Below are 27,237 nucleotides of genomic sequence, written 5' to 3'. Positions count from 1 at the left end.
AACTCACGGGGAATCCGTTCCAGACCCCCCCCCCCACTGCAAGTTCCAAATCTCGCATGTATTCAAGCCTCATAGGCTTGAATGGGCCACGTGTGTGCAGGGTGTGTGCCATGGGCATGCGCCCCATTAAGTTTAATGGCGATCACCCCTCTGCGGATTTTCAAGTCCATGGATTTCAAGTCCGCGGACTTGGAGGGGTAACTGTACATCTTACTTAATTCAGATGTTCTCAAATGATGGGGCAGGATTCCTGGGGAGGGGGCAAGAGTTGCTCAAGGGGGGCCTGAGGCGTGGAGGCCATGATCTCTCTTCCTCCTCCTCCTCACCTTTCTTTATGTGTAAAATTTACACACGTTGAGTTAAATATTGAATTTACTTAACTAAAACTGTTGTAATTTGAATAATGTTATTTCCTTATCAAGTGTTAAAATATGAATATACACAAATATGGAAATGAGAATATGGACACTAAATAAAAAAATATTTTATTCATATATTAGGTTGGGTGTGTGTGCAACATCCACATGTAGATGTAAAAGGGAATTTACTTTAATTTACACCTTAATGTTAGAAAGTTCAGTAAAAAGTTAATAAAAGCTTTACAAAAGAAGACAAAGTTTAAAATTAACCAGACTTGCATTTCAGACCTTCACTTTGTCACTGCTCAGTGTCAATTTCTGCCTGGATTACAGATTGGACCATGTAAACATTAGTTAATACCATACTGCAAATCCTGACTCTTTCAGGTATCAAAATATTCTTTATTTCTGTACCATTAAATCCTTTATGTGCGTGTAGTTTTCTTGCAACAAATTCAGCTAAAGTTATAGTTGCATAGTTGTTGACTTAGAATTTCTTACTTTGACAGTAAAATAACATTGTGTAATGTTTAAACACAGAATTAACAGGTGACCTCTGCATATATGACTCTTGTTTATTCTAGATGTGCAAGACTGGTGGAGTTTTCTCAGGAATAGCTCTTTTAGGATGCCAACTTTTGTCATCTTATCTCTAAATTGTCATAACAGTTGGAGCAAATGGAGTTAAGTCCATTGAAGTTTTCTTCAGAGAAGATGGTCATGTTATGTTGGGTTCTTGCCATGAGATCTCGGTGCTGTTATCACAGTTTTGTAAATCTCTTTCAACCCTTGATTTCAGATTTTTATAGACTATGGCTGAAACCATCCTAAATGCCTTGACATTTGTACATGGCTGTAGAAGGTCTCTGCCATGGTTTGACTCAAAGATTCTGCGTTTGCATTGGATAGTCCTCCCTCAGCTGCCATTTGGCTGCTATCCGTGTTGCATAAATAACATATCCCCATGAAAGCAACACAATGGTGAGAAGTATCTGTTAAAGGAAGATAGCAAAACATCATCATTGTTACTGTTCTATTATTTATTTATTTATTTATTTCTATCCCACCTTTTTCCCAGCTCAGGACTCAGAGTGGCTTGCAACAAATTAAAAAGCATTAAAATCCACCAGATACAAAAGTCAGAATGAGATAAAAGATTAAAACATGTTTAAAACATATATCATTAAAACACACACACACATACACACACCAGCCCAACAATTTGCAAGATCCAGCACATTATGTGGTGGGACTGATTGTCAGTCAACTGAAAAGTCTTCACTTGTGAGCAAAAAGAAAGCAGGGAAGGTGCCAGTAACTCCCCTTGAGAAAGAGCTCAAGAGCCTGAGGGGCAACCACTGAGAAGGCCCTCACTTATGTTCTCAACATATGTACCTGTGAAGGTGGTGGGGCAGAGGGAAAGCCTCCCCAGCAGATCTCAGGATGGGCTGCTTTGTAAGAGAGAATACGGTCCTTCAAATAAACTGAACCATATAGGGCTTTGTAGGTCAAAACCAGCACTTTTGAATTGTGCCCAGAAATGAACCAGTAACCAGTGAAGCTGTTGTAACAAGGGAGTTTCCAATAACGCGACCCAGTTACCAGTCTGGATGCAGCTCTTTGGACCAACTGAAGTTTCCTAATGCTGTTCAAAGGTATTCATGTGAAGTGTATTACAGTAATCCAACCAGTATGTAACTAAGGCATGTGTTGCCATGACCAGATCTGATACCTGAAAGAACATGTGCAGGCGGCACACAAGCTCTTCCTATGCAAAGGCACTCGTAGCCACCTCTGAAACCTTAGCTTACAGGCTTAGAGTTGAATCCAGGAGCACACCCAAGCTGTAGACCTACTGTATATATTCACATATAAGTCTAGAAATTTGAGTCAAAACTTGACCTAAAAAACCTGGGTCGGCTTATCCACAGGTCAATGCAAGTGCTGTACCTTAACTCAAAATAGGATCCATCTCCCTCTCTGAATAGAGTGGCAAACGGTAAGAGCTTAGTCCATTCTGGGAGAACCTAAAAGAAGCACCAACCTCCTCTATTCTCTCCACTGTGATGCTGCTTCTGGCCTTTTTGAATGCTTGGACAGGAAAACAGAAGCATTCTTTGGCATCATTTTCCATTGCTTCATTCTTTACATCTTTTGTTGCATGCCCCTAAGTTTTACCCTTGACTTATCAAAATTCATAATTTTGGCCCCAAAACCTGCCCTCAACTTATACATGAAGTCGACTCGTAGTCAAATGTATACAGTATATATCTTCACGGGGAGTGTAACCCTATCCAACACAGGCTGAATCCCTATTTCCTGATCTACCTTTTGACTGACAGGAGCATCTCTGTCTTTAAATTAAATTTCAACTTATCTTCAATCAATAGCATGACGTTTCAGATACACTTGTATTTGACACACTTGTATTTGACACAGATCTCCAAGCAGGATAAAATGGTTTCTCCCAAGGACCCCTGGGCAGTAGCTACTGCAACTACAGGTATATCTCATTTAAGAAAGTAGATGTGTTCCTGGGCTTTACTTAAAACAGAAATCTTGGCACCAGAGGTAGAAATAACATGGACAAAATAGGAGTGTGTTCCTACACCACAAAAAAGAAATGCAATTCAGCATGTTCAAGCAGACTTTTTATTCAAAACACATTATGCACCCATGAAATTAAACAAGTGTCAGGTGAGTCCTGGTATAAGTAAACAAAAACACTGGATCTTCTAGAGACCATTTGGAAAGCTTCTTCCAAAATGCATCTTGGGACATTTTGGTTTTCTTTCAACAGTCTCCACTTTTCTTGTGTTTACATGCCAGGGTATGTAAGCACATGCAACAGCTACAGTATGCAAGGTAGAATCTCATTCTTTCCCAGGTCAAACTTTAATACACTGCTTATTGCAGACGCAAAGCTACAACTCAACCTTGAATGTCTTTCTCCAGTCCTTCACTCTCCTAATGCCAGTGTTGCAAGAAATTAAAACAAAAAACTTCCAGCTAGTCAAGAAAAGGAGATGCTTGGCTGGGCTTCCATGAAAGGACTTTGTGAAAAGAAGCTTCTTTGGCACAAACTTTGTTAATTGAGGTATGCGTGTTCTAATCTGCACTGGTTCCTACACTACAGAATTAGGATATAATGGTACTGTAGGGGCTCTGCTGGGCAAATGCGGCTCCAGGTAGCCCCATAAAATATATACCTCAAAGTCTGAGAGGCAGGTGTCTTCAAATGGCCAAACCTGAAGAAAGGGCTGTACTACTAGCTGTTTGCTCCATACCTTTTCCACCATGGATAGGCTTTTAGGTGGGATATAAATTAAACATTATTATTATTATTCCTGGCCATGTGCCATAATAAATCATTCGTTCATTATTATTCTCTATGATGGTTCCTAAAATATTTCTCAGATGACTCACGTCTTAAACTCTCAGGACAGTCTAAGACTGGATCCTGAAATGCTTCCTGAGAGACACTAACCATTAGCATTCAAGCTCAAAGACAAACAAACATACAGACAAGCCAGAACCACCATATCCAGATATTAAAATATTCTCAAAGCGTGAGATCCCCTCTGATCTTGCAAGCCAAGCAGGGTCAGCCCTGTTTGATAATTGGATGGGAAACATCAGGTACTATAGACTACGATTCAGAGGAAGGAACTGGCAAAACCACCTCTGAGTATTCCTTGCCTAAGAAAACCCTATAAAATGCATGGGGTGGCCATAGGTCCACAGGTGTCATGAAGGAACATGAACAAAGCATCACGAGGCTGCATCTGCACTGCAGGAATAATCCAGTTCAACTGTCATGGCTCTATGCTAGCAGGGATGTAGCCAGGGGGGGGGGGGGGGGGGGGGCGGCCCCCCCCCCCCTTCCATTAGAAAAATGAATGGTGTGTGTTGCTGCGCCACCGCACTCAAGCCCCATTATAATGGTGGCACTTAGTCTGGACCCCCCCCTTCCTAAAATCCTAGCTACGTCCCTGATGCTAGGGAATCCTGGGGTTTGTATTTTGTTGTGGCACCAGAACTCTCTCACAGAAGGGCTGAATGTGTGTCTGTGTGTGTCCTGAGCAGGTTTTAATATCGCAAAGTTCAGACTGCTGCCACATTGAAGAACCAGTGCTGTTTAATTGCCCTGCCTCCATGCTATGGAATCCTGGGATTTGTAGTTTGCTGCAGAGCTCCCTGACAGAAAAAGCTCAATAACTTGCACAAGTACAATTCCCAGGATCCCATAGCGTGGTTAAAGTGGTGCCAAACTAGCCGTTGCTGTTGTTTTGTTTCCTGCCTCTGGCGTCCCTAAGGCGACCCTGTGGCGGGCTTTTCTTGGCAAGATATGTTCAGAGGAGGTTTGCCATTGTGCCATCCTCTGAGGCTGAGAGAGTGTGACTTATGACCCAAGGGCAGAATTCGAACCCTGCTCCCCAGAGTGTCTGTCCAGCACTGAAGCCACTGGGCCAACCTGGCTCTTACCAGCGAGTATGCCCACTCCAGCGGGGTCCAATTCACTCGCAGCATTGCCCTCGGAGCAGAGGTGGCCCTAGTTACCACCTTGGTAGCCGCCTCAGGATTAAGTGGCTCTCAAAATGGCCCCCTCTTGAACGCTCAGGTCGCCACTCGTTCAGGCCCTGCTGGAGACTACGAATCCCAGAAGCCTCCGCGGCCAGGCCTCAGGCAAAGGCTGGTGGGAATTGAAGTCCACAAGTCTGAAGGAACGACAGGTTCAGCAGCCCTGCAGTCCTAGGCTGCATCCAGACTGGAGAAATAACCCGGTTTGGTAGCGCTTTAACTCTGTCTAGCTCAAGGCTATGGAATTCTGGTAGATGGAGTTTGTTGTGGGGCACAGAGCCCACAACAAACTCCAACTCTCAGAATTCCATAGCAAAGAGCTAGACAACAAGTTAAAGCGGTGCCAAACCGGGTTATTTCTCCAGTCTGGATGCACTGTGGGTGCATGTACAGTGTACAAAAATACAGTTTGACGACGCTTTAAGTGCTGTGGCTCCGTCCTATGGAATCCTGGGGCTTGTAGTTTTTTGCAAGGCCTTTAGCCTTCCCTGGTGCCTCACAGCACTATAAATCCCAGGACTCTGTAGCACAGAGCCATGGCAGTTAAAGTGGTGTCAAGCTGCAATGTACCTGTGAGCAAGGGCACTCATGGCCTATTGCCACCACCAGGCCTCTCTTTCGGGAAGCCGTAGAAAGGCCTGAAGGAGCCCTTGTATGCTAGCTTTCTTCATGCGGGGGGCTCAGAACAAGCTCTTTCTTCAGTCTTCAGGAGCGGGAGCATTACATAAAACACGCCTTCCTTGTAACATTTGAATGGCCATGAAGTTGGAAGCGCCTTGGAGGCCCACAACAGCAGCGCCAGCTCCTTCCTGACAGTCAGGGGGCCACAGGCTTGAATTTGCAGGATCTAAGCATAGCAGTGGAGAACAAGGGACCATAGAATCATAGAGTTGGAACAGACCGCAAGGGCCATCCAGTCCAGCCCCATCCTGCCATGGAGGAACTCTCAATCAAAGCATCCTCAGTGACAGATGGCCATCCAGCCTCTGTTTAAAGACCTCCACGGAAGGAGACTCCATTACACTCCCAGGGATCTTGGAGATGTCAAGCCAGAAATCGCCCTGGATGGCAAGAAGAAGAAGATGATGATGATGATGATTTTATTTCTTGCCCGCCTCTCCTCACGGCTGGAGGCGGGTTACAACCCAGCTGAAAACAGAACTGGTATGTAAAATAAACACATATTACGCTGCATGTCTACACAATATTTATATGACAACACATAGGACAATACGCTAATTAAATAGAAAACGCAATGTTTCAAGATTAACGATTAAAAGCTGCCGGACGAAACTGAGGCATCACGAGAAGGAAGGGCTCACTGGAGAAGATGCTGGGAAAGCTGGAGGGAAGGAGAGAGAGAGGCTGCATCCACACTGGAAGAGTAATAACCCGGTTTGGTAGCGCTTCAACTCTTTGTCTGGCTCTTTGCTATGGAATTCTGGGAGTTGGAGTTTGTTGTGGGCCCAGAGCGGAGCAAAGCTCCGCTCTGGGCCCCACAACAAACTCCAACTCCCAGAATTCCATAGCAAAGAGCCAGATAGAGTTAAAAGCGCTACCAAACCGGGTTATTACTCCTCCAGTGTGGATGCAACCAGGTGGCGCTCTAGTTCTCCTGTCAACTATTGTTGTTGTATTTGTCACCCTATCAGCCCGGAAGCCGGGCCCCGTGACCCTTTCCAAGGGGTTGTGCATCCGGTTCGGCCGGGGTAGGGCAAGGAGCAGGGAAGGCAAGCCGCTAGCCCCAACGGTGGGGCGGCGGCGGCAGCGGGGTCTTGTCCGCCGTCCTGGAGTGCCGCTCTCCCTCCCTCCCTCCCCGGCGAGGCCCTCCTCCCTCTGGCCTTCCCCAATGTGTGACCCGCGGGAGCTACGGAGCCGAGCCTTCGGCGCCAAGACTCACCGGCGCCAACGTTCCAAACCGGTAAGGGAGGGGGGAGGGGGGTGAAGGGCTCCGATGGAACGCCGGAGCATCCGGGTTCTCTCTCTCTCTCTCTCTCTCTCAGGGAGCCCCTCCCTCTCTGAGCCAGGGAGGCATTTGGGGCTCGTCCAGGGAGGAACCACCCCGGAAGAAACCTTGCCAAGGCAGCCCCTGTTATATATACTATGTAACCAGAGAGAGCCCTTGTAGCACCTTTGACACTGACTGACGGAAAGAAAGAAACAAGTGGGCAGCATGAGCTTTCCTGGACTTCAGTCTACTTCCTCAGGTGCATTTGGATATAATAATAATAATATAGAGAGACCTTGTAGCACTTTTGAGGTCATGCTGCCAATTACTTTCAGTCAGTCTCAAAGATGCTACAAGATCTCTCTATATTATTATTATTATTATATCCAAATGCATCTGAGGAAGTAGGCTTTAGTCTAGGAAAGCTCATGCTGCCAACTTCTTCCTTTCAGTCAGCCTCAAAGGTGCTACATGATCTCTCTACATAATAATAATAATAATCAAATCATATCTGAGGAAGTGGGGTGTGAGTTCATCGGCTGGTGGTCCACTCTTATTTATCTTCTTATCTTATTTCTCTCACAATAGGATTTCTTCCACAATGGGACTCTTGCAGCCAGTTTAGTGCCCTCAAACAGCAAATCCAAGGAGTGGTGTAAAGGTTTTTAGGGGCAAGGAGACCAGGGTGGTGTCTACTCTGGGTGTGTCTACATTATAGAAATAATGCAGTTGGGCATCACTTTACACTATTTGTTGTATTTATTACATTTATTTGTATCCCACTCTTTTCCCAGGACTGGGACTTAGAGCAGCTCCACAGCATTAAAAACAGTACAATCGAAAACATTTTTTTAAAAAAGTACATTAAAAAGGACTTAAATTATTATGGCATTAAAACAGATAGTTATTAAAAGAATAAAACATATTTTGAAAAGATAAAACTATATATAGAGGGGGGGGGAATGTAGTGAATTTTAAAATGGTCCAAGATCCCAGCCTGTCCTTGAACGCTGCCGGTGTGAACAGGTAGGTCTTCACTTGCTGGCGGAAGACCATCAAGGAGAGAGCCATTCTGATCCATTCCCTGGGAGAGCAGGGAGTTCCAGAGTCTATGCACCCTCTTCTCTCATGTCCCCACCAACTTTGTTTGTGTGGGATGGAGAGAAGGGCTTCTCCAGAGGATCTCAGAGTCCGGGCCAGTTCATACCAGGAGAAATGGTCTGCCAAATAGTGTGGACCTGAGCCATGTAGGGCTTTGTAGGTAATAACCAACTCCTTGTATTGTGCCCAGAAGCAACCTGGTAATCTGCTCCTGTTAACAGCCTGGCGGGAAGGAGTAGTAGAGTTCAGTGTTATCTGCATATTGATGATGCCGCACCCCAAACCTCTGGACAACCTCTGCCAGCAGTTTCATGTATATGTTAAACAGCATAGGGGACAACACAGAACACCTGAATTTTCTGAACACTTTTCAAAGACAGCCCCATGTAGAGCACATTACAGTAGTCCAAATGGGATGTAACCAAGGCGTGTACTACCGTGGCCAGATCTGGCTTCCCAAGGAACGGGTGCAGCTACCACACAAGTTTTAATGTGTGAAAGCACTCCTGGTCACAGCAGAGACCTGGGTCTACAAGTTCAAAGCTGAGTCCAAGAGTACCACCAAACTGTGAACCTGTGTCTTCAGGGGGAGTGTGACCCCATCTAACACAGGCTGGATCCCTATTCCCTGATCTGCCTTCCAGCTGACCAGGAGCACCTCTGTCTTGTCTGGATTAAGTTTCAACTTGTTTGCCCTCATCCAGTCCATTACTGAAGACAGGCACTGTTTTAGGACCAGGATAGCCTCCTTGGATTGAAGTGGGAAGGCGTAGTACACTGGAGTGTCATCTGCATATTGATGACACTGCACCCCAAAACTCCAGACAACCTCACCCAGCGATTTCATGTGTATGTTAAACAGCATAGGGGACAACACAGAACCCTGAGGAACCCCACAGGTCAATGGCCAGGGGGTTGAACATGAGTTCCTCCAGGAAGGAACAGAGCCACTGTAGAACAGTACCTCCAAGCCCCATCCCAGAGAGGTGGGCCAGAAGGATAGCATGATTACACTATCCTGTCCTATCCTGAGATTTGTAGTTTTGCAAGGTCTTTTTCCCTTCTCTCTCAAACAATGCTGGTGCCTCAAGTTACAAATCCCAGGATTGTGTACAATGAAGCCATGGCGCTTAGTGGTGCCAAACTGTATTATTTGTACAGTGTAGATACATCCTGAGGGCCAGAGTAGGATAGAGGTTTGAGTGTTGGAGTATGATTCTGGAGACTAGGGTTCGATTCTCTTCTCTGCCATGAAACCCCACTGGGTGACCTTGGAGAAGTAACATGCTCTCAGCCTCAGGGGAAGGCAATGGCAAACCTCCTCTGAACAAATCTTGCCAAGAAAACCGTGTGACTTGGTTTTGCCTTAGAGTCGTGATAAATCAAAACAACTTGAAGGCACACAGTGACAACAAGATGCACTCTGTGTGTGCAACTTGGTCAGAGTGATCCCTCACAAGGATGGACAGAGGCTGGATAGTCATCTGTTGGGGATGCTTTGATTTAGATTTCCTGCATGGCAGGGGGTTGGACTGGATAGCCCTTGCGGTCTCTTCCAATGCTATAATTCTGTAATCTATGGCACATTGACACATGAGCGTTCATAGACTTGAGCCTCAGATGCATTATTTCTACAGTGTAGATGCACTCTGTGTGAGCAACTTGGTCAGAGTGATCCCTCACGCAAATGGGCAGCTATGGCACATTGGAAAAGGCTTCTCTTTTGGAAACAAAATGCAAAGAAGCTGCAGAAGGACCTAATGGACACCTTGAATCCCAGATTTCTTCATGCAGAGCCTCAGCAGCTCTTTCCTTGCTCTTCATGAGCTGAGAACATTACATAAACCCCTTTCCCCATAACATCTGAATCTTATGTAAGCCAGAAACATTTGACAACAACAAACCCAGAAAGCTGTCTTTTAGATGGTAAAAAGATATCATGAGCCTGAGAAGAAAGAGGTCTAGTATTTAGACAGTGTGCAGCATAGAAATATTTAATATACAATCAACTCTCGCTATCCACAGTTTCTTTATCCACATATTCAACTATCCACAGCTTGAAAATATTCCAGAAATATATAAATGCCAAAAAAGTAAACCTTGAGTTTACCATTTTATATAAGGGACACCATTTTATTTCTACTGCATTTAATGAGACTTGAGCACCCACAAACTTTGTTATTCATGGGAGGTCCTGGAGCCAATCTCTCTCTCACAATGTGTGCCTAGAGGAGGTCTTAGACTCTAAAGAAGCTCAAAGCTGATGTGGTTGTGCAGCCATGGAAGTAGAAAGTTTGGCAGAAGTTGTTGCTAGTGACACATTAAAAATGAGTAATGTGTGTGCATTTATTTGTGATATAAATTCCCAATCTGCCACTGCATTATCTAAGAATCCCCCCCAATATCTGTGATGCAACAAAAGCATACAGTCAGCCTTTCATATCTATGGATTCAAGCATCCACAGCTTGAAGATATTCAAAAAAATATATCAATTCCCAAAAGCAAACCTTGATTTGGCCATCTTATATAAGAGACACCATGTTGTTACCCTGCTGTTTATGGTGGAACTTGAGCATTCACAGATTTGGTATCCACAGGGAGTCCTGGAACAAAACCCCAGGAGATACCAAGAGCCCACTGTACCTTTTGTTTGCTCTTCTAAGATTCTGCTTTCAGTTCTTGGCTGTATGGGTTCCCTCAGAAATAAATCTCACTGACCTGAAGAAAAAAAGGTGCCCAAGTTTAAAATTTGTGGGGTGGCCATAAGTCGACAGGTTACTTGAATACGCGCACACACACACACACATACACGAGTTTAGGATTAGAGTCCTCTGTTAGATCATATGCATTCTTCTGTCCTAAATGAACTGATTCAGGATTTTCATGGGTTTTAATGGGACCAACTACCATGAGACTATGTTTAGGACTGCACATTAACAACTGAGACCTGAGTCATGTTGCAGCAGGAACCATGGTAGTGTAAATGTAGCTGTTTAAAACAGTTATGGTTTCTCACGACATGGATTCTGGGAAAGCCAGTCATTTTACAAGTACTCACACATAGCCTCTTTCTGTTATTTTGGAAGTGAGAGCTGGTTTTTAGTGGAACAAGCTTGTGGGACCCATTGTGCAGTCAGTTTGCATAACTGTGAGTTGTAGCATGATTGCCTGCATATGCGTACACTGTGGGAAAAGTGTATAGGTTCTTTGCCTCCATTTCACCTGAAATCTCCCCCCTGAATGACTGCCTGAAGTCGGTAATGGATTGGATGAGGGAAAATAGACTTAAGCTGAATCCAAATAAAACGGAGGTACTCGCGATAGGTAACCCCAATCCGGGTATGGAGATAAGTTCGCCAGTTCTAGATGGGGTCACACTTCCTCTGAAAGACTGCGTCCACAGCTTGGGAGTGCTCCTGGATTCATCGCTTCAGCTGTCTTCTCAGATTGATGCGACAGCCAGGAGTGCCTGTTATCAGCTTTGGCTGATACGCCAGTTGTGCCCCTACCTGGAGCAGCGGGACCTAGAAACGGTTGTACATGCTCTAGTAACCTCTTGTCTTGACTTCTGCAATGCGCTCTACATGGGGCAACCTTTGTGCCATGTCCGGAAGCTTCAGTTGATAAAAAACATGGCAGCCAGACTGGTCGCCGGAAAATCCAAGTTCGACCATATTACACCTATTTTAAAATCACTACATTGGCTGCCTATTAGCTTCCGGGCTCAGTACAAGGTGTTGGTTATCACCTATAAAGCCCTATATGGCCTGGGTCCAGTCTACTTGAAGGAACGCCTTCTCCCATACAATCCTTCCCGTACCCTCCGATCCTCCAGGAAAAACCTCTTACAATCTAGAAAGACCAGACTGCCGGTGACTTCCTGGGGGTCCTTCTCTGTCACCGCTCCAAAAACCTGGAATGACCTGCCGAAAGAGATTTGCCAATTATCCTCACTTGAGGCTTTTAAAAAGGCGACAAAAACCTTTCTCTTCTGGCAGGCCTTCCCCGATTGATAATGTCCAGAACCACTTGAATCTCCCACCTTTTATTATTTTCCTTTTATTATTTTTCTTATTTGTGGTTTGTTTTTGTTTTTTTAATTTTGATGTATTGTTATCTACTTTTTAACCATGTTTTACTGTTTAATTTTATAGTTGGGAGGGAGGGTTGCGCCGGGGTCTTGTGGGTCTTGTTGTTTTTATTATTGTGTATTGTATGAACTCTGTTGTTACCCACCTTGATCCTCAAAGCAGAAGAGGCGGGATATAAATAAATATTTATTATTATTATTATTATTATTAAATTTCCATCTTGACTGTCATTTCCATTAACTTCAGATACGATTTATGGGATTTACAGTCCACCAATACCTGGAGGGCTACAGTTGTCTACCCCTATTATGTACATTGGCCAATAATTGTATAATCTCATGTATATGTTTAGGTGAAAACAAATGAAGTACTGCTTTTGATCAGCACAAATGAAGCCAAGCACATGTTGATAATTTTTCATTCCACTGTTTCATTTTCAGAACTTAGCATCACTGACCAACCATTTGGCAAGTGATAGCTTTTCACAAAATTTGGCACAAACAAACTGCATCAATGTCATCATCGGATGCATTGCCAGACTCCATATATTCAATCTGCCTGGACAAATTTGAGAATGTAGATTTCTTGGACCACTGTGGGCACAGATTCTGATTCCAGTGTGTGCAACGGTGGTTGAAAAATCAAAGCAGAATGCCCTCTGTGTAAACTGCCTTTTCACTTCATTGCACACAGCATGGGGCCTGACTTTCGCTGGAAGGTATATACAGTAAGGCCTCCAGGAGCAGACTCCTTTGCCAATACAAATGTCAGGAGATTCCATAACCAGAGGAGAGTAACAGCAGAACGTTGTACTTCCCAAAGAAATCCCACCACTAGGAGGGCAGCATCTCTTCCTGATTGTAATGTCTTACGTAACACAGAACGTAGTACCTCCACAGCTGGTACTGACCAGCCACCTCCGGACAATGAAATCCCCAGCCCATCATACTCCACCAATCAGTTCCAAAAAGCAAACCTTGATTTGGCCATCTTATATGAGAGACACCATTTTGTTATCCTGCTGTATATGGTGGAACTTGAGCATCCACAGATTTTGGTATCCACAGGGAATCCTGCAACAAAACCCCAGGAGATACCAAGGGCCCACTCTGCCTTTTGTTCGCTCTTCTAAAATTCTGTTTTCAGTTCTTAGCTGTATGGGTTCCCCCAGAAATAAATTATTATTATAATAAATCTCACTGACCTGAAGAAAAAAAAGGTGCCCAAGTGTAAAATTTGTGGGGTGGCCATAAGTTGACAGGTTACTTGAGTGTGTGTGTGTGTGTGTGTGAGAGAGAGAGAGAGAGAGAGAGAGAGAGAGAGAGAGTGCACGCACCCACCCACTCACTCAAATGAGCTAAGAGGCCCCTGTTAGATCATATGCAAGTTTTTGACCTAAATGAACTGATTCAGGATTTTCATGGGTTTAAATGGGACGAACTACCATGAGACTATGTTTAGGACTGCAGCATTAACAATTGAGACCTGAGTCATGTTGCAGCAGGATCCATGGTAGTGTAAATGTAGCTGTTTCAAACAGTTATGGTTTCTCAGGATATGGATTCTGGGAAAGCCAGTCATTTTACAAGTACTCACACATAGCCTCTTTCTGTTACCTTGGAAGTGAGAGAGCTGGTTTTTAGTGCTACAAGCTTGTGGGACCCATTGTGCAGTCAGTTTGCATAACTGTGAGTTCTAGCATGACTGTGCTGGCATATGCGTACACTATGGGAAAAGTGTATAGGTTCTTTGCCTCCATTTCACCTGCAATCTTCCATCTGGACTGTCATTTCCATTAACTTCAGATACGATTTATGGGATTTACAGTCCACCAATACCTGGAGGGCTACAGTTGTCTACCCCTATTATGTACATTGGCCAATAGTTGTATAATCTCATGTATATGTTTAGTTGAAAACAAATGGAGTACTGCTTTTGATCAGCACAAATTAAGCCAAGCACATGTTGATCATTTTTCTTTCCATTGTTTCATTTTCAGACCTTAGCATCACTGACCAACCCTTTGGCAAGTGATAGCTATCTGGCAACTGATAGCTTTTCACCCAAATTTGGCACAAACAAACTGCATCAGACAATGTCATCATCGGATGCATCGCCAGACTCTAAGTGCCCAATCTGCCTGGACAGATTTGAGAATGTGGCCTACTTGGACCGTTGTTGGCACAGATTCTGCTTCCGGTGTGTGCAAGAGTGGTCCAAAAACAAAGCAGAATGCCCTCTGTGCAAACAGCCTTTTCACTCCATTGTGCACAGTATGAGGTCTGAAAACCACTTTAAGGTATATACAGTAAAGCCTTCTGAAACAGACTCCTTTGCCAATCCTGATGGAAGGAGATTCCGTTACCGGACGACAGTAACAAGGGAACGTCGTGCTTCTAGTTATTCCCGAAGAAATCCAACCACTAGGAGGACAGCATCTCCTCCTGATAATGGGATCTTGTTTGAAGGCCTGTCGGGCCAGACAACTGGACAGCGAAATGCAGAAATAAGTCACATGATCAGACGGCTTCAATCGAGGCGACAAGCCAACTTAGAGGGCAGATCTATGCGACAAATTCAGGAACAGGAAATTATTAACTTCCGAAGAGCTCTCTATCGTGCTGGAACACGTGTTCGAAGCATTGAAGATGGGGGGCGCTATAGAGACATATCAGCTGAATTTTTTCGCAGGAATCCTGCCTGCCTTCATAGACTTGTTCCTTGGCTGAAGCGTGAGCTCACTGTCCTCTTTGGTGCTCATGGGTCTCTAGTCAATATTGTACAACATATCATCATGAGCAATGTCACTAGGTATGACCTAGAGAGCCAGGCATTTGCAGATGAATTAAAACCTTTCTTGCTTCATAGGACAGAACACTTTTTACATGAATTTATCAACTTTGCCAGATGTCCTTTTAACATAGAAGCGTATGATCAGCATGCCAATTATGACTGTCCTGCTCCGTCATATGAAGAAGGAAGCCGGTCTGAGTCTTCCATTATTACCATCTCTCCAGATGAGGCAGATTCCCAGGAAGCAGAAGGTAATGCCTTCACAGCTGGTACTGACCAGGCACCTTGGGATGATGAAACTCCTGGCCCATCGTACTCCAGCTCAGACCAAGTGTGTGCCACCCTGTCCACTGCTTTGGGTTCTTCAGAATCATCTGATGAAGAACCTTCCACCAACACAGCAGAATTGCTGCCTCAGGTACTACAACCTTCTGTGGAGACGAATGGGGATAGTTGCGATTCCCCCGAGAACTGTGTTATTGTTGGCTACGTGAAGCCACTAGCTGAGAGAACACCTGAACTTGTGGAGCTGTCGTCAGACTCTGAGGAATCTGTTGCTGATGGTGGGAAAGGTGAAGATGTTCAGAAAGTGAAGCCCATCCAGTACCAGAGTTTCAGTGATACCGATGCTAGCGGCTATGCATCCCCATTCTCTCTTGGCTCCAGAGATGGGAGTGTCAGTTGTAAAGCTAATGTGTCCCAATCAAGTAAAAAACGAAAATCCAAAAGGAGTGAAAAAGGCAAAAGTAAAACAAGTGAGAATGGTTGTTTACAAAACTCGCCTACAGAGAGAGATTATGATTATTATGATGATGACTACAGCTTATCCAAAAGAAGGAAATCTGAATCTTACACACAGCATTCTGTCCGAGAGCACCGTGGCTTGAAAAGTAAGAACAAGGATCGTGGCATGGAAAAACAAAAAAGGAGGAGAGAGAGCAGCAGACATAAGCACAAAAAGGACAAAAAGAAGTCAAGGACCAGAGACAAAAGTCTGTCTCGAAAAAGCCAAGTTCTCTCTCTGAGCAATGAAAGCATTGACTCCCAAGAACTAAGCAGATCACGGTCTCATAGCAAGGAATACAGCAAAAGATCAAAGAGCAAAGAAAGCGATAATTATTTCAGAGACAGCTACCAAAGCAAGTATGACTGGGAATATGGTTTTCGCAGCAGGAATACATCCCGAGATAGCTATAGGAGGCGGACTCCATATTCAAGGCATTCTAGCCCAGACTATGGAGTCCGCTCCTTTTCTGAACGGACCAATAATCGAAAACCAAAAGATCATAGCAGAAATTATTACTATGAAAGGAATAGACCAAGAAGTCGGTCCAGCAGCCGATCTCGCACTCCTTCTCGAGGTTCTGATCGAATAAGATCAGAAAAACCCAGCGGCAAAAGGAAATATAAGACCCGTCACCTTGAGGGCACACGTAGAGACAGTGAGGAAACCTCTTCTATAAAAGAGAACAGTATACTTGGAAACCTTTTGCCCAAGCGTCAGGATGCTTACAAAAGGACAGGTAGCATATTGGACAGCCCACCTGAGCCTGAAGTTCTACAGAAAAAGTTGAAAAAAATGTCAAGAAGCCCAAGTGTGGAGATTATTTATGAAGGGATGGCCACAGACATGATAAAGCATCGTAAAAAGAAGAAAAAGTGGGGAAAGAAGCCAGAAACAAACCAAGTGAGCTACTCTCTCCTTTCTTCGCCTGTTGTAATCACAATCGACAGTGACAGCGATAAAGCCAGTGAAATCCAGGATAATACTGAATGTGACAGTAACATTTCCTGGAGTCCTCCAGTTCCATTACCCCAAAATGAGAGGCAGACAGAATCCCCATCATCAGTCTTGGAAGCCAGAGATGGTAATTGTGACACAGCTGCCCAAGCAGAAAATGCAAACAAGGAAAGCAGCGTTACCCCCACAAGGAACGATGTAGGTGATGAAACTCTAAATGGAGCTGAACAGCCGCAGGGAACAGGTAACGCGCGTACTCCTTCTGTGACAGACAATAGTAGTGCCCCATTTGGCCCAGGACATGAGCTGAGCAATGGAGAAACAGAGTCTCTCGCGCCCTTGCCAACCAACAAAGCGTCCTTGTTACGTCTGTCAAAGCTTAGTGAACATTCATGTCAGCTGGACTTATCAAAACAAAATGTATAGCTTTGTAATCAATGTTTTATGAAAGTTTTTTTAAATAGATTTTTCTGGGGTAGCACCAAACCTTCCAGTTTCTGTGCTAAGATTTATGAAACTACTTCTGTGTGAAGTACAACTAGCCCACTAAATCTAGGAAATCTGCATCCCCAGAGTCAACCAACCATAGTTTGAAGATATTTTTTTTAAAAATTACAGAGAACAAAACCTTGGTATTGCCATTATATATACAGTGCGCCCGCATCATACGCAGGCGCGTCATACGCGGCTTCCAGCATATGCTGGAAGCCTGCTCTGGAAGAAGCCTTGGCACACCCAGAAGAAACAATGCATTTTTTTTTGTTAAACGGTGGGGTCCAGAACAGATCGCCCAAGTAAACAAAGGGTGCATTGTACAGTGAAGGACATCCTTTTGTTACTCCAGCATATACAGTCGTCCCTCCGAATTCATGGTTTTGATTATTCATGAGTTTGCCAGCTCCTCCTCCTCCTCCCCCTCACTCCTTTCCATCCCCTTCCTACCCTACCCTCCTTGCCTCCTTTTGCATGCCCCCCACCTAGCTTTGTCTTAGGAGGCTAGCATGGGGCCTTCCCTCAGTTCAGGGGCACTCCTGGCAAGCCACCAGGGAGATATCACCGGGCACATGCCCTGCCCCCCTCCACCACTGCCAAAGGCTGCCTGCTTGCTTCTCCTCTCTCCCTGTCATGGGGGGGGGGGGGAATGGAGGAGGGGACTTGAATATCCATGAAATTTCAAATTCACTGGGGTTCCCGGAGCGAATCCACCACAAATTCAGTGGGATGACACTATAACAGGACTTGAACATCTGTAGATTTTAGTATCCAATTGGGTATCCTGGCGTGAAACCCCAGCAGAAACCAAGTGCCCACTGTATGTGTCAACTTGATTTTTTGTACTTCAGCCAAAAGGAAACAATATTACTAGTTGTTGCCACCCCTTTTTTCAGACTGTATGTTATCTGTTCCTTATGCCACAAAATTGTGTTATATTTTCTCTTCTGTAATATAGATCCACAATATCTGCTTTTTAAAAAAAAAAAGTTAAAACTTAGAAAATAATTTTATTGCTATTGGGGTGTGGGTTTTTTAAAATGTGAAAACTGGGGGAAACAATTTTACATTTATCATAGGCTTAATTTGTATAGTTCACTTTGCCCTGTGCTAAGAAAACTTTCTCTAAAAATGTAAACTTAGGAAATCAATTCTGTTTGTTTTTTTAATTTGAAAGTTAGGGGGGGGAACAGTTTTACTTTTGCTATAGGCTTGATTTGTACAGCTCATCTTGTTATGTGTTAAGATAAGAAAACTTCTTTTCTATCAGGGATTTTTCTTTTCAGTGTGCACCATTCATAGGCTGAGGTCTCTGTTTCTGCTGTTTCTCTGCCTCAGACTAAACCTCTTGCTTGTTGCCTCTTCCTTGCTTCTGTTGATCTCTCTCTTGTAGGCATATATGTAAGGTTAATTTAGTTTGTTATTTAAATCAATACTTCACAACAGTTTTAAAATAGATTGTTGAAATCTCTTTGAAATGTATTCTCAAATAAAGATTAATTTATTTTTCTTGCATAGCACTGCTTCTTCTCTACTTTTTGCAAGCTGACTGGACAGTGAATATTCCCGGGGAAAAGTATCACATGCACATGACAGGCCTTTGAAGCACAGGATCTAGAGACAATCTGGCACACTGGTTCCCCTTTATTTTTATGGGTTTTTCCGTGTTATAATTATACTTACATGTTGCCCTGAAATCTATAAAGATAAAGGACCATTTAGAAAATGTATAATCAACAAATAATAAGAATCATCCCTTACTGTTGATAGGACATGAAATGGTACTTGCTGCATAGAGTGTTAAGACTAAAGATGTAGGATTTCGATTTAAGCAATACAAATTGATTTTATCTATTTCACATTGCCACTGGAGCCTTGGCTGAAACAAACAAACAAAAAATCCTGATTTTTCTTGAAGGTACTATAGTATTTTTCCTCCAGTGTGCTAAAGGAAGATCTATCATTGAACCAGAACCCAAAAACCAAAAAGAAATAAACTCTGCTTAAAATTGAGAAGGAGGGTTCCAATGAAGAATAATGCAGAAGTTGCCTTGTCTTCACATCTTTTTTATTAGTCAATCTTTTCTTTTAGGTAAAGAGTTCTGAAGGTATTACTACTGCCACTACTACTACTATATCGACATTTTAGTTGCATTAGCATCATGCTTCCACTGAGTCCGCTTATATCCCTTTCTTGTGTAGGAATGTTGTAGTTTTGACTACTGAAGCAACAGAATCAGGGACTGAAAGAACACTTGAAAGTATCTGAAGAATTGTCCAAATAAATGTATTTCCTACATGCGCCAAGAAACCGTGATGAGAAGAATCCTGGACTGACAGGCATCTTTCCAGTTCAGGACTTATTCACCCTAGGGATCATACTGTTGTGCAAGAAAATGAAACTGCTGTTGAAAAATGTGGGTACCGATTGTAAAAACTGCATGTGACTATTTTTGCTTGTTTTGTGCAAAAAATGTAGTTTCCTCCTACAGTAGAAAGTGCCGGGGGGGGGGGGTTTGCGAAAAATACCACAATTAGAATTTTTTGATGATTAAGTCCTAAACTAGGATCTGTTTTTAAAAATGGGCAGTTTTTGAAGACTTCCATGGAACAGGAAGGTAGCCTTGCGTTCACTCCAGGGAGACAGTGCACCAGCGGCCCCAGAGCCACTCCGCACTCGTGTCGGCTCAGCGGCACGGCTACAAACGGAACGCTCCTCTTTGGAGCCCTTCCATCTCCTGAGCCAGAGCGGCACTTGGTCTCGTTTCAGGGAGGAAGCCTTTGCGTTCACTCCAGGGAGACAGTGCGCAGGCGCCCCAGAGCCACTCCGCACTCTGTGTCGGCTCGAGGCACGGCTACAACGGAAACGCTCTCTCTTTGGAGCCCTTCCATCTCTGAGCCAAGCAGCACTTGGTCTCGTTCAGAGGAGGGTAAGCCTTTGCGTTCACTCCAGGGAGACAGTGCGCAGCGCCCCAGAGCCACTCCCACTCTGTGTCGGCTCAGAGGCACGGCTACAACGGAACGCTCTCTTTGGAGCCCTTCCATCTCTGAGCCAGAGCGGCACTTGGTCTCGTTCAGGGAGGTAGCCTTTGCGTTCACTCCAGGGAGACAGTGCACAGCGGCCCCAGAGCCACTCCGCCACTCTGTGTCGGCTCAGAGGCACGGCTACAACGGAACGCTCTCTCTTTGGCGCCTTCCATCTCTGAGCCAGAGCGGGCACTTGGTCTCGTTCAGAGAGGGGTAGCCTTGCGTTCACTCCAGGAGACAGTGCGCAGCGCCCCAGAGCCATCCGCACTCTGTGTCGGCTCCGAGGCACGGCTACAACGGAACGCTCTCTCTTTGGGCCCTTCCATCTCTGAGCCAGAGCGGCACTTGGTCTGTTCAGGGAGTAGCCTTTGCGTTCACTACAGGGAGGACATGCCAGCGGCCCCAGAGCCACTCCGCACTCTGTGTAGCTCGAGGCACGGCTACAAACGGAACGCTCTCTTTTTGGAGCCTTCCATCTCTGAGCCAGAGCGCACTTGGTCTCGTTCAGGGAGGTAGCCTTTGCGTTCACTCCAGGGAGACAGTGCGCAGCGGCCCCAGAGCCACTCGCACTCTGTGTCGGCTCAGAGGCACGGCTACAACGGAAGCGCTCTCTTTGGAGCCCTTCCATCTCTGAGCCAGGCGGCACTTGGTCTCGTTCAGGGAGGTAGCCTTTGCGTTCACCCCAGGGAGACAGTGCCAGCGGCCCCAGAGCCACTCCGCACTCTGTGTCGGCTCAAGGCACGGCTACAAGGAACGCTCTCTCTTTGGAGCCCTTCCATATCTGAGCCAGAGCGGCACTTGGTCTCGTTCAGGAGGTAGCCTTTGCGTCACTCCCAGGGGACAGTGCGCAGCGCCCCAGAGCCACTCCGCACTGTGTCGGCTCGAGGCACGGCTACAACGGAACGCTCTCTCTTTGGAGCCCTTCCATCTCTGAGCCAGAGCGCACTTGGTCCGTTCAGGAGGAGCCTTTGCGTTCACTCCAGGGAGACAGTGCACAGCGGCCCAGAGCCACTCCGCACTCTGCTGTCAGGCTCAGAGGGCACTGCTCCACCGGAACACTCTCTCTTTGGAGCCCTTCCATCTCTGAGCCCAGAGCGGCACTTGGTCTCGTTCAGATGATGGAGCCTTTGCGTCACTCCAGGGAGACAGTGCGCAGCTGCCCAGAGCCACTCCGCACTCTGTGTAGGCTCCGAGGCCGGCTACAACGGAACCGCTCTCTCTTTGGAGCCCCCTTCCATCTCTCAGCCAGAGCGGCACTTTGTCCGTTCAGGGAGGAAGCCTTTGCGTTCACTCCAGGGAGACAGTGCACAGCGGCCCCAGAGCCACTCCGCACTCTGTGCGGACTCAGAGGCACCGGCTACAAAGGAACGCCTCTCTTTGGAGCCCTTCCATCTCTGAGCCGAGCGGCACTGTGGTCTCGTTCAGAGAGGTAGCCTTGCGTTCACTCCAGGGAGACAGTGCGCAGCGCCCCAGAGCCACTCCGCACTCTGTGTCGGCTCAGAGGCACGGCTACAACGGAACGCTCTCTCTTTGGAGCCCTTCCATCTCTGAGCCAGAGCGGCACTGGTCTCGTTCAGGGAGGAGCCTTTGCGTTCACTACAGGGAGACAGTGCACAGCGGCCCCAGAGCCACTCCGCCACTCTGTGTCGTCAGAGGCACGGCTACAACGGAACGCTCTCTCTTTGGAGCCCTTCCATCTCTGAGCCAGAAGCGGGACTTGGTTCGTTCAGGAGGAGCCTTTGCGTTCACTCCAGGGAGACAGTGCGCAGCGCCCCAGAGCCATCCGCACTCATGTGTAGGCTCAGAGGCACGGCTACAACGGAACGCTCTCTCTTTGGAAGCCCTTCCATCTCTGAGCCGAGCGGGCACTTGGTTCGTTCAGGAGGTAGCCTTGCGTTCACTCCAGGGAGACAGTGCGCAGCGGCCCCAGAGCCACTCGCACTCTGTGGTCATCAGAGGCACGGCTACAACGGAAAACTCTCTCTTTGGAGCCCTCCATCTCTGAGCCCGAGCGGCACTTGGTCCTCGTTCAGGGAGGAAGCCTTTGCGTTCACTCCAGGGAGACAGTGCGCAGCGGCCCCAGAGCCATCCGCACTCTGTGTAGGCTTAGAGGCATGGCTAAACGGAACGCTCTCTCTTTGGAGCCCTTCCATCTCTGAGCCAGAGCGGCACTTGGTCGCGTCAGGAGGACGCTTTGCGTTCACTCCAGGGAGACAGTGCGCAGCGGCCCAGAGACACTCCACACTCTGTGTTGACTCAGAGGCACGGCTACACGAACGCTCTCTCTTGGAGCCCTTCCATCTCTGAGCCAGAGCGGCACTTGGTCTCGTTCAGGGAGAGCCTTTGCGTTCACTCCAGGGAGACAGTGCGCAGCGGCCCAGAGCACTCCGCACTCTGTGTAGGCTCAGAGGCAGCTACAACGGAACGCTCTCTCTTTGAAGCCCTTCCATCTCTGCGAGCAGAGCGGCACTTGGTCCGTTCAGAGGAGGAGCCTTTGCTTCACTCCAGGGAGACAGTGCGCAGCGGCCCCAGAGCCACTCCGCACTCTGTGTCGACTCAGAGCACGGCTAACGGAAAACGCTCTCTCTTTGGAGCCCTTCCATCTCTGAGCCAGAGTGGCACTTGGTCTCGTTCAGGAGAGGTAGCCTTTGCGTTCACTCCAGGAGACAGTGCGCAGCGGCCCCAGAGCCACTCCGCACTCTGTGTCGGCTCAGAGGCACGGCTACAAGGAACGCTCTCTCTTTGGAGCCCTTCCATCTCTGAGGCCAGGCGGCACTTGGTTCGTTCAGGGAGTGTGGTAGCCTTTGCGTTCACTACAGGGAGACAGTGCACAGCGGCCCCAGAGCCACTCCGCACTCTGTGTCGGATCAGAGGCACGGCTACAAAGGAACGCTCTCTCTTTGGAGCCCTTCCATCTCTGAGCCAGAGCGGCACTTGGTCTCGTTCAGGGGAAGCCTTTGCGTTCACTCCAGGGAGACAGTGCGCAGCTGCCCCAGAGCCACTCCGCACTCTGGTCGGCTCAGAGGCACGGCTACAACTGGAACGCTCTCTCTTTGGAGGCCCTTCCATTCTCGAGAGAGCGGCACTTGTCTCGTTCAGGGAGGAAGCCCTTGACGTTACAATACCAGGGAGACAGTGCGCAGTCGGCCCCAGAGCCCACTCCCGCACCTGGAGGCGGCCTCAGAGGCACGTGCTATCCTGGTTGGATCAGATCCAGTGTCTGTTCAGATTCACTGGTACGTAACAGAGAGAGAGAGAGAGAGAGAGAGAGAGAGAGAGAGAGAGAGAGAGATGAGAGCCAGTGAATAATTGAAACCCTTTAAAACTTCCACAGTCAATTAGTTCTATATATCTCACCATACACTGCCTTGTGTTTTACAAGGGCTGCAAACCAGCTCTACAAAAATTAACTGGAATCTCGCCATCAGCATCCAAAGGCCTGGGAATTCGACTTAGTATTACTGACTCTTCTTAAGCAAAGTGTATGTATAGGTTTCCCAATTTTAATGTATTGATGAGTGACAGTCCCAATCCGAGAAAGCAAAAAGAAATAAGCTCTTTGCTTTAATTGGGAGGGAGTTTTCTAATGAAGAATAATGCAGAAGTTGTCTTCAAATCTTTTCATTAGTTTGTCTGTTAGTTTAACCTTAGGATCTATGACTGTCACTTTTTCTTTCTTATTTACTGTCTTTGGTTGTTCTTGTGAGATTTTCTTTTCCTGTAGCTTATTCTCTGTTTTAAATGTCTTTTCTTTTTCTTTTTGCATGTGATGCTTAGACTTTATTTTGAGAAGTTTAAGTCGGATAGAGCTGTAATTTGTTTTTACATGGCAAAACTTTGTTTTCCATTTTTTTATCTGTTTACTGGCTCAGTGGTAGTTTTTCAAAAGCATCTGAGTTTCTTGGTCTTTAGAATTTTGCGTATTCAGTCTGGCAATCTCTGTGTATAGGTCCTCAGTTTTTAGCTTTTATGTTATCAAGCTCATTTTGACCTTTACTGACTTTTTGATGCAGAATCTGATTTTCTTGTTTTAAATTATACATTTGTTCTTGTAATTTTTCATTTTCCTGTATTAAAGCCTAGCAAACCATCTAGCAAACCCTGTAATCAGGTAATATCTTTTTCATATTTGTGTAGTGTTTCAGTGGACTGTTTAGATGGCTGTTTTATCCCAGAAACTATACACTCTAAATCTGAAATAGTCTTTTCTTTCTTACCCAAACTCTCTTTCAGAATGACAGTTTTCTCTGCTTTCCCTTCCATAAGGCCTTGTAAAGTCTGTTTTTTGGATTCCAGTTCAGCTTTTTTTTTTTATCAAGCATACTAATAACTTCATCCTGTTTTTTAAAAACATCCAGTTTTTCTGTTAATTCACTGTACTTCTTTACAGAATCATCTAGCTTTTGTTCAAGTTTGTAAAAGCTTTTTGTTTAGTTCTTTATTTAGGAGATCTTCTTCTTGAATTAAACTCTCCAGCTTTTCTATCTGTTTTAACTTCCTTGTTGTATCAACCATCTTTTTTTTTAGGTAACTGTTGCTTTTTGATTTTCTAGCTGTTTGCAACTGTTTCATTTTCATGGCAACCTGGAAGCCTGAGGCTCTTTGGCTGTAAGTGAAGTTTTTCTCTTGTGGTGACAGGTTTTTTTCCACATAATAAACTGCTTTTGAATCGGACTTTATTTTGTAACTTGGGACAATTATATTGTAAATGTCTTTGACTGCCACACTCATAAAATGCTTTATGACTGGATCCTGGGTTATCTTCTTTAGACCAGTTATTTTTATTATTTAACTCAGAGTCACACTCTCTTGACTCAATTTTTTTCTCCTCAGCCATCTTAATTTCTGCCATCATGCCAGGGCTTAACATTTTTACCCTCACTAGATTTCTCACATGGAGCTTCCCAGCCTTCAGGGAGTTTCTTATTGTCATATTGTGTTTTAATTTCTGTTAACCTTTTCACACATTTTTCTTCTAATAAATCTTTGTTATGCTTCAGTTCTCTCAACTGTTTTTAAGCTGCATTTCTCTTAGCTGTATCTCGTATCCATTTTTCCCCTTAATTCTTTCTTATGTTGCCATTCTTTTTATTTCTCTCTGATATTTCAGTTCTGTTAACTCTCCTTCATATTATTTTTCTTTTAATTCTTTTTCATATTATTATTATTATTATTATTATTATTATTATTATTAACCATTATTTATAAAGCGCTGTAAATTTACACAGCGCTGTACATAAATTTTTTTAGTCAGACGGTTCCCTGCCCTCAGGCTTACAATCTAAGAAGACACGACACAAAAGGAGAAGGGAGTGGTGGTGGGGAATAGGATCAGGTCCAGCAGATCTTCTCCACCTCCGAGGCCTGGACCAAGGCAGATGGACTGGAGGAAGGGCTTGGTTTCTTGATGGATGGTTAGAAGGAGGCTTCGTGGGTCAGAGAGGGGCTAGCCTCTGGGAATGCTTCTCTAAACAATATAGTCTTTAATTCAGTTTTGAAACTGGGTAGAGAAGTAATAAGGTGTGCATGTGGGGGAAGAAGGTTCCAGGAGTAAGGGGCAGCAAGCGAGAAGGGACGAATTCGGGAGGGGGCAGTGGTAGTCCTACACTGTGACAGGAGACCTTGACTACCAGAGCGGAGGGTGCGAGTAGGAATGTAAGGAGAAAGAAGGTCAGATAAGTAAGGAGGGGCCAACCCTTTGAAAGTCAGTAACAAAAGCTTGTACCGGATGCGGATGGGGAAGGGGAGCCAATGAAGGGAGGAGAAAAGAGGAGAAACATGGTCAAAGTGGCGAGTGGATGTGACAATACGGGCAGCTGAATACTGGACTGAGATTAAAGGATGGAAGTGTGAAAGAGGAAGCCCTGTTAGAAGGAGGTTACAATAATCTAGTTGCAAAACTACTAAGGCATGGACCAGAGTCTTTTCATATTCCAGTTCTTTTAATTCAAGCCTAATCAAGTCAAGCTCTTTGTCTTTTAACTCCATTTCTTCACCAGCTTATTCAAAATTAGCTATATAGAAGTCAAGATTACCTCCAGTAACATATTTAGAAAGTTTTTTCACATCATATAGAGGGAAATCATTAATGTTATTTTTGGCAATATAAGTAATTCTAGAGACTAAACTGGTCATTAATCCCCAAGTCTTCATTTCTATGTCTTGCTTATTTCTGTTATGAGCTTGTTTATTCTTCAGTTCTTACATTTTAATGTCATGTATTTCACTATGATGAGAATTTTCAATTTCTATTAAAAGCCTCTCATGTTTAATTGTGGCTAATTCAATTTCTTTGTCTTGTTCTTTTTGCTTTAATTCTTTTTCTCTTCCTAGTTATTTTTCTTTTTCTGCTCTGGCCATTTAAATTCCCCTTTCTTCCTTTTTGAGTCTAGTCATTTCAAGCCTGACTTTTGAAATCTCCACATTCTTCCAAAATTCAGAAATGGAAATATCAAGGCTAGCCACCATTTTTTCCCTCTTCCACTATTTCTGGCATTGTTGGAGGCTTGACTTTGTTAGGTGGCATGTTGTTAGTATTTCCCTACAATTATCCAAAATTTTTACCTCTGGAAATACTTGTATCTATCTTTGCCTCAACTATGTATTGAGGTGGCACTTAGTTCCCAACAGCCACTTAGTGATTTCCTACTTTATCCCACAATTTTACCTCAGAAATCACTCTCCAAGTTTGCTTTTTTAATTGTGCTTTTTCTCCTTTTCCTTCTAGTCTCTTATAATTACCTCAGCAATTTTATCTCAGAGACTAGATATTATCTGGTGTGGTCTATCCTCGAGTAATCTCTTACAAATACTGTTTTATATTTACCTCAGACATTACTCCCCTGACATAAACACCTAGATTTTAACAATGTTGAACTTCTTATTTCAAAGTTCAAATTAAATACTGGACTTCTGGCAACTCACACTCAGAACCCTATAACTCAAGCACACGCTCAGCAACTGGATTTTTCGGATCCTGGTGCTGCCACAAAAATATGTAACAACCACTCTATATTTGTCATAACACTGTTGTTTTAGGTTGACAGCACCCTGGGCCTTCTTATCCCACCACTGCCCCCCGCCTTAGGTGCAACTTATATTGT

At 45.0% G+C, this 27,237-nt stretch overlaps 1 protein-coding gene and 1 long non-coding RNA gene across 2 annotated transcripts; one reads left to right on the top strand and one right to left on the bottom strand.

The window, feature by feature from the left end:
• Nucleotides 1-464: 464 nt before the first annotated feature.
• LOC121923481 lies at nucleotides 465-5,052 on the bottom strand. The gene is made up of 2 exons (XR_006102381.1): nucleotides 4,845-5,052; nucleotides 465-1,351 (listed from the first exon to the last, which is right to left on the bottom strand). It is a non-coding gene; the product is annotated as an uncharacterized LOC121923481 (long non-coding RNA).
• Nucleotides 5,053-6,649: 1,597 nt separating this feature from the next.
• On the top strand, nucleotides 6,650-18,622 carry LOC121920534 (E3 ubiquitin-protein ligase Topors-like). Its single transcript, XM_042447667.1, has 3 exons — nucleotides 6,650-6,861; nucleotides 12,522-12,548; nucleotides 14,066-18,622. Exons 1-3 carry the CDS (start codon nucleotides 6,790-6,792, stop codon nucleotides 17,039-17,041), a joined length of 3,075 nt encoding a protein of 1,024 aa, XP_042303601.1. The 5' UTR covers nucleotides 6,650-6,789; the 3' UTR covers nucleotides 17,042-18,622.
• The last annotated feature ends 8,615 nt before the right edge of the window (nucleotides 18,623-27,237 follow it).

The sequence above is a fragment of the Sceloporus undulatus genome, chromosome 2, assembly GCF_019175285.1.
Source record: "Sceloporus undulatus isolate JIND9_A2432 ecotype Alabama chromosome 2, SceUnd_v1.1, whole genome shotgun sequence".
Classification (NCBI taxonomy): domain Eukaryota; kingdom Metazoa; phylum Chordata; class Lepidosauria; order Squamata; family Phrynosomatidae; genus Sceloporus; species Sceloporus undulatus.
This window is presented reverse-complemented; position numbering and strand designations above follow the sequence as displayed.

Coding starts and splice junctions, on each gene's coding strand:
- LOC121920534 (XM_042447667.1), top strand. CDS start 6,790: ATGTGTGACCCGCGGGAGCTACGGAGCCGAGCCTTCGGCGCCAAGACT. Junction 6,862..12,521: donor GGCGCCAACGTTCCAAACCG/GTAAGGGAGGGG, acceptor TTTCATTTTCAG/AACTTAGCATCACTGACCAA. Junction 12,549..14,065: donor CATCACTGACCAACCATTTG/GCAAGTGATAGC, acceptor TTTTTCTTTCCA/TTGTTTCATTTTCAGACCTT.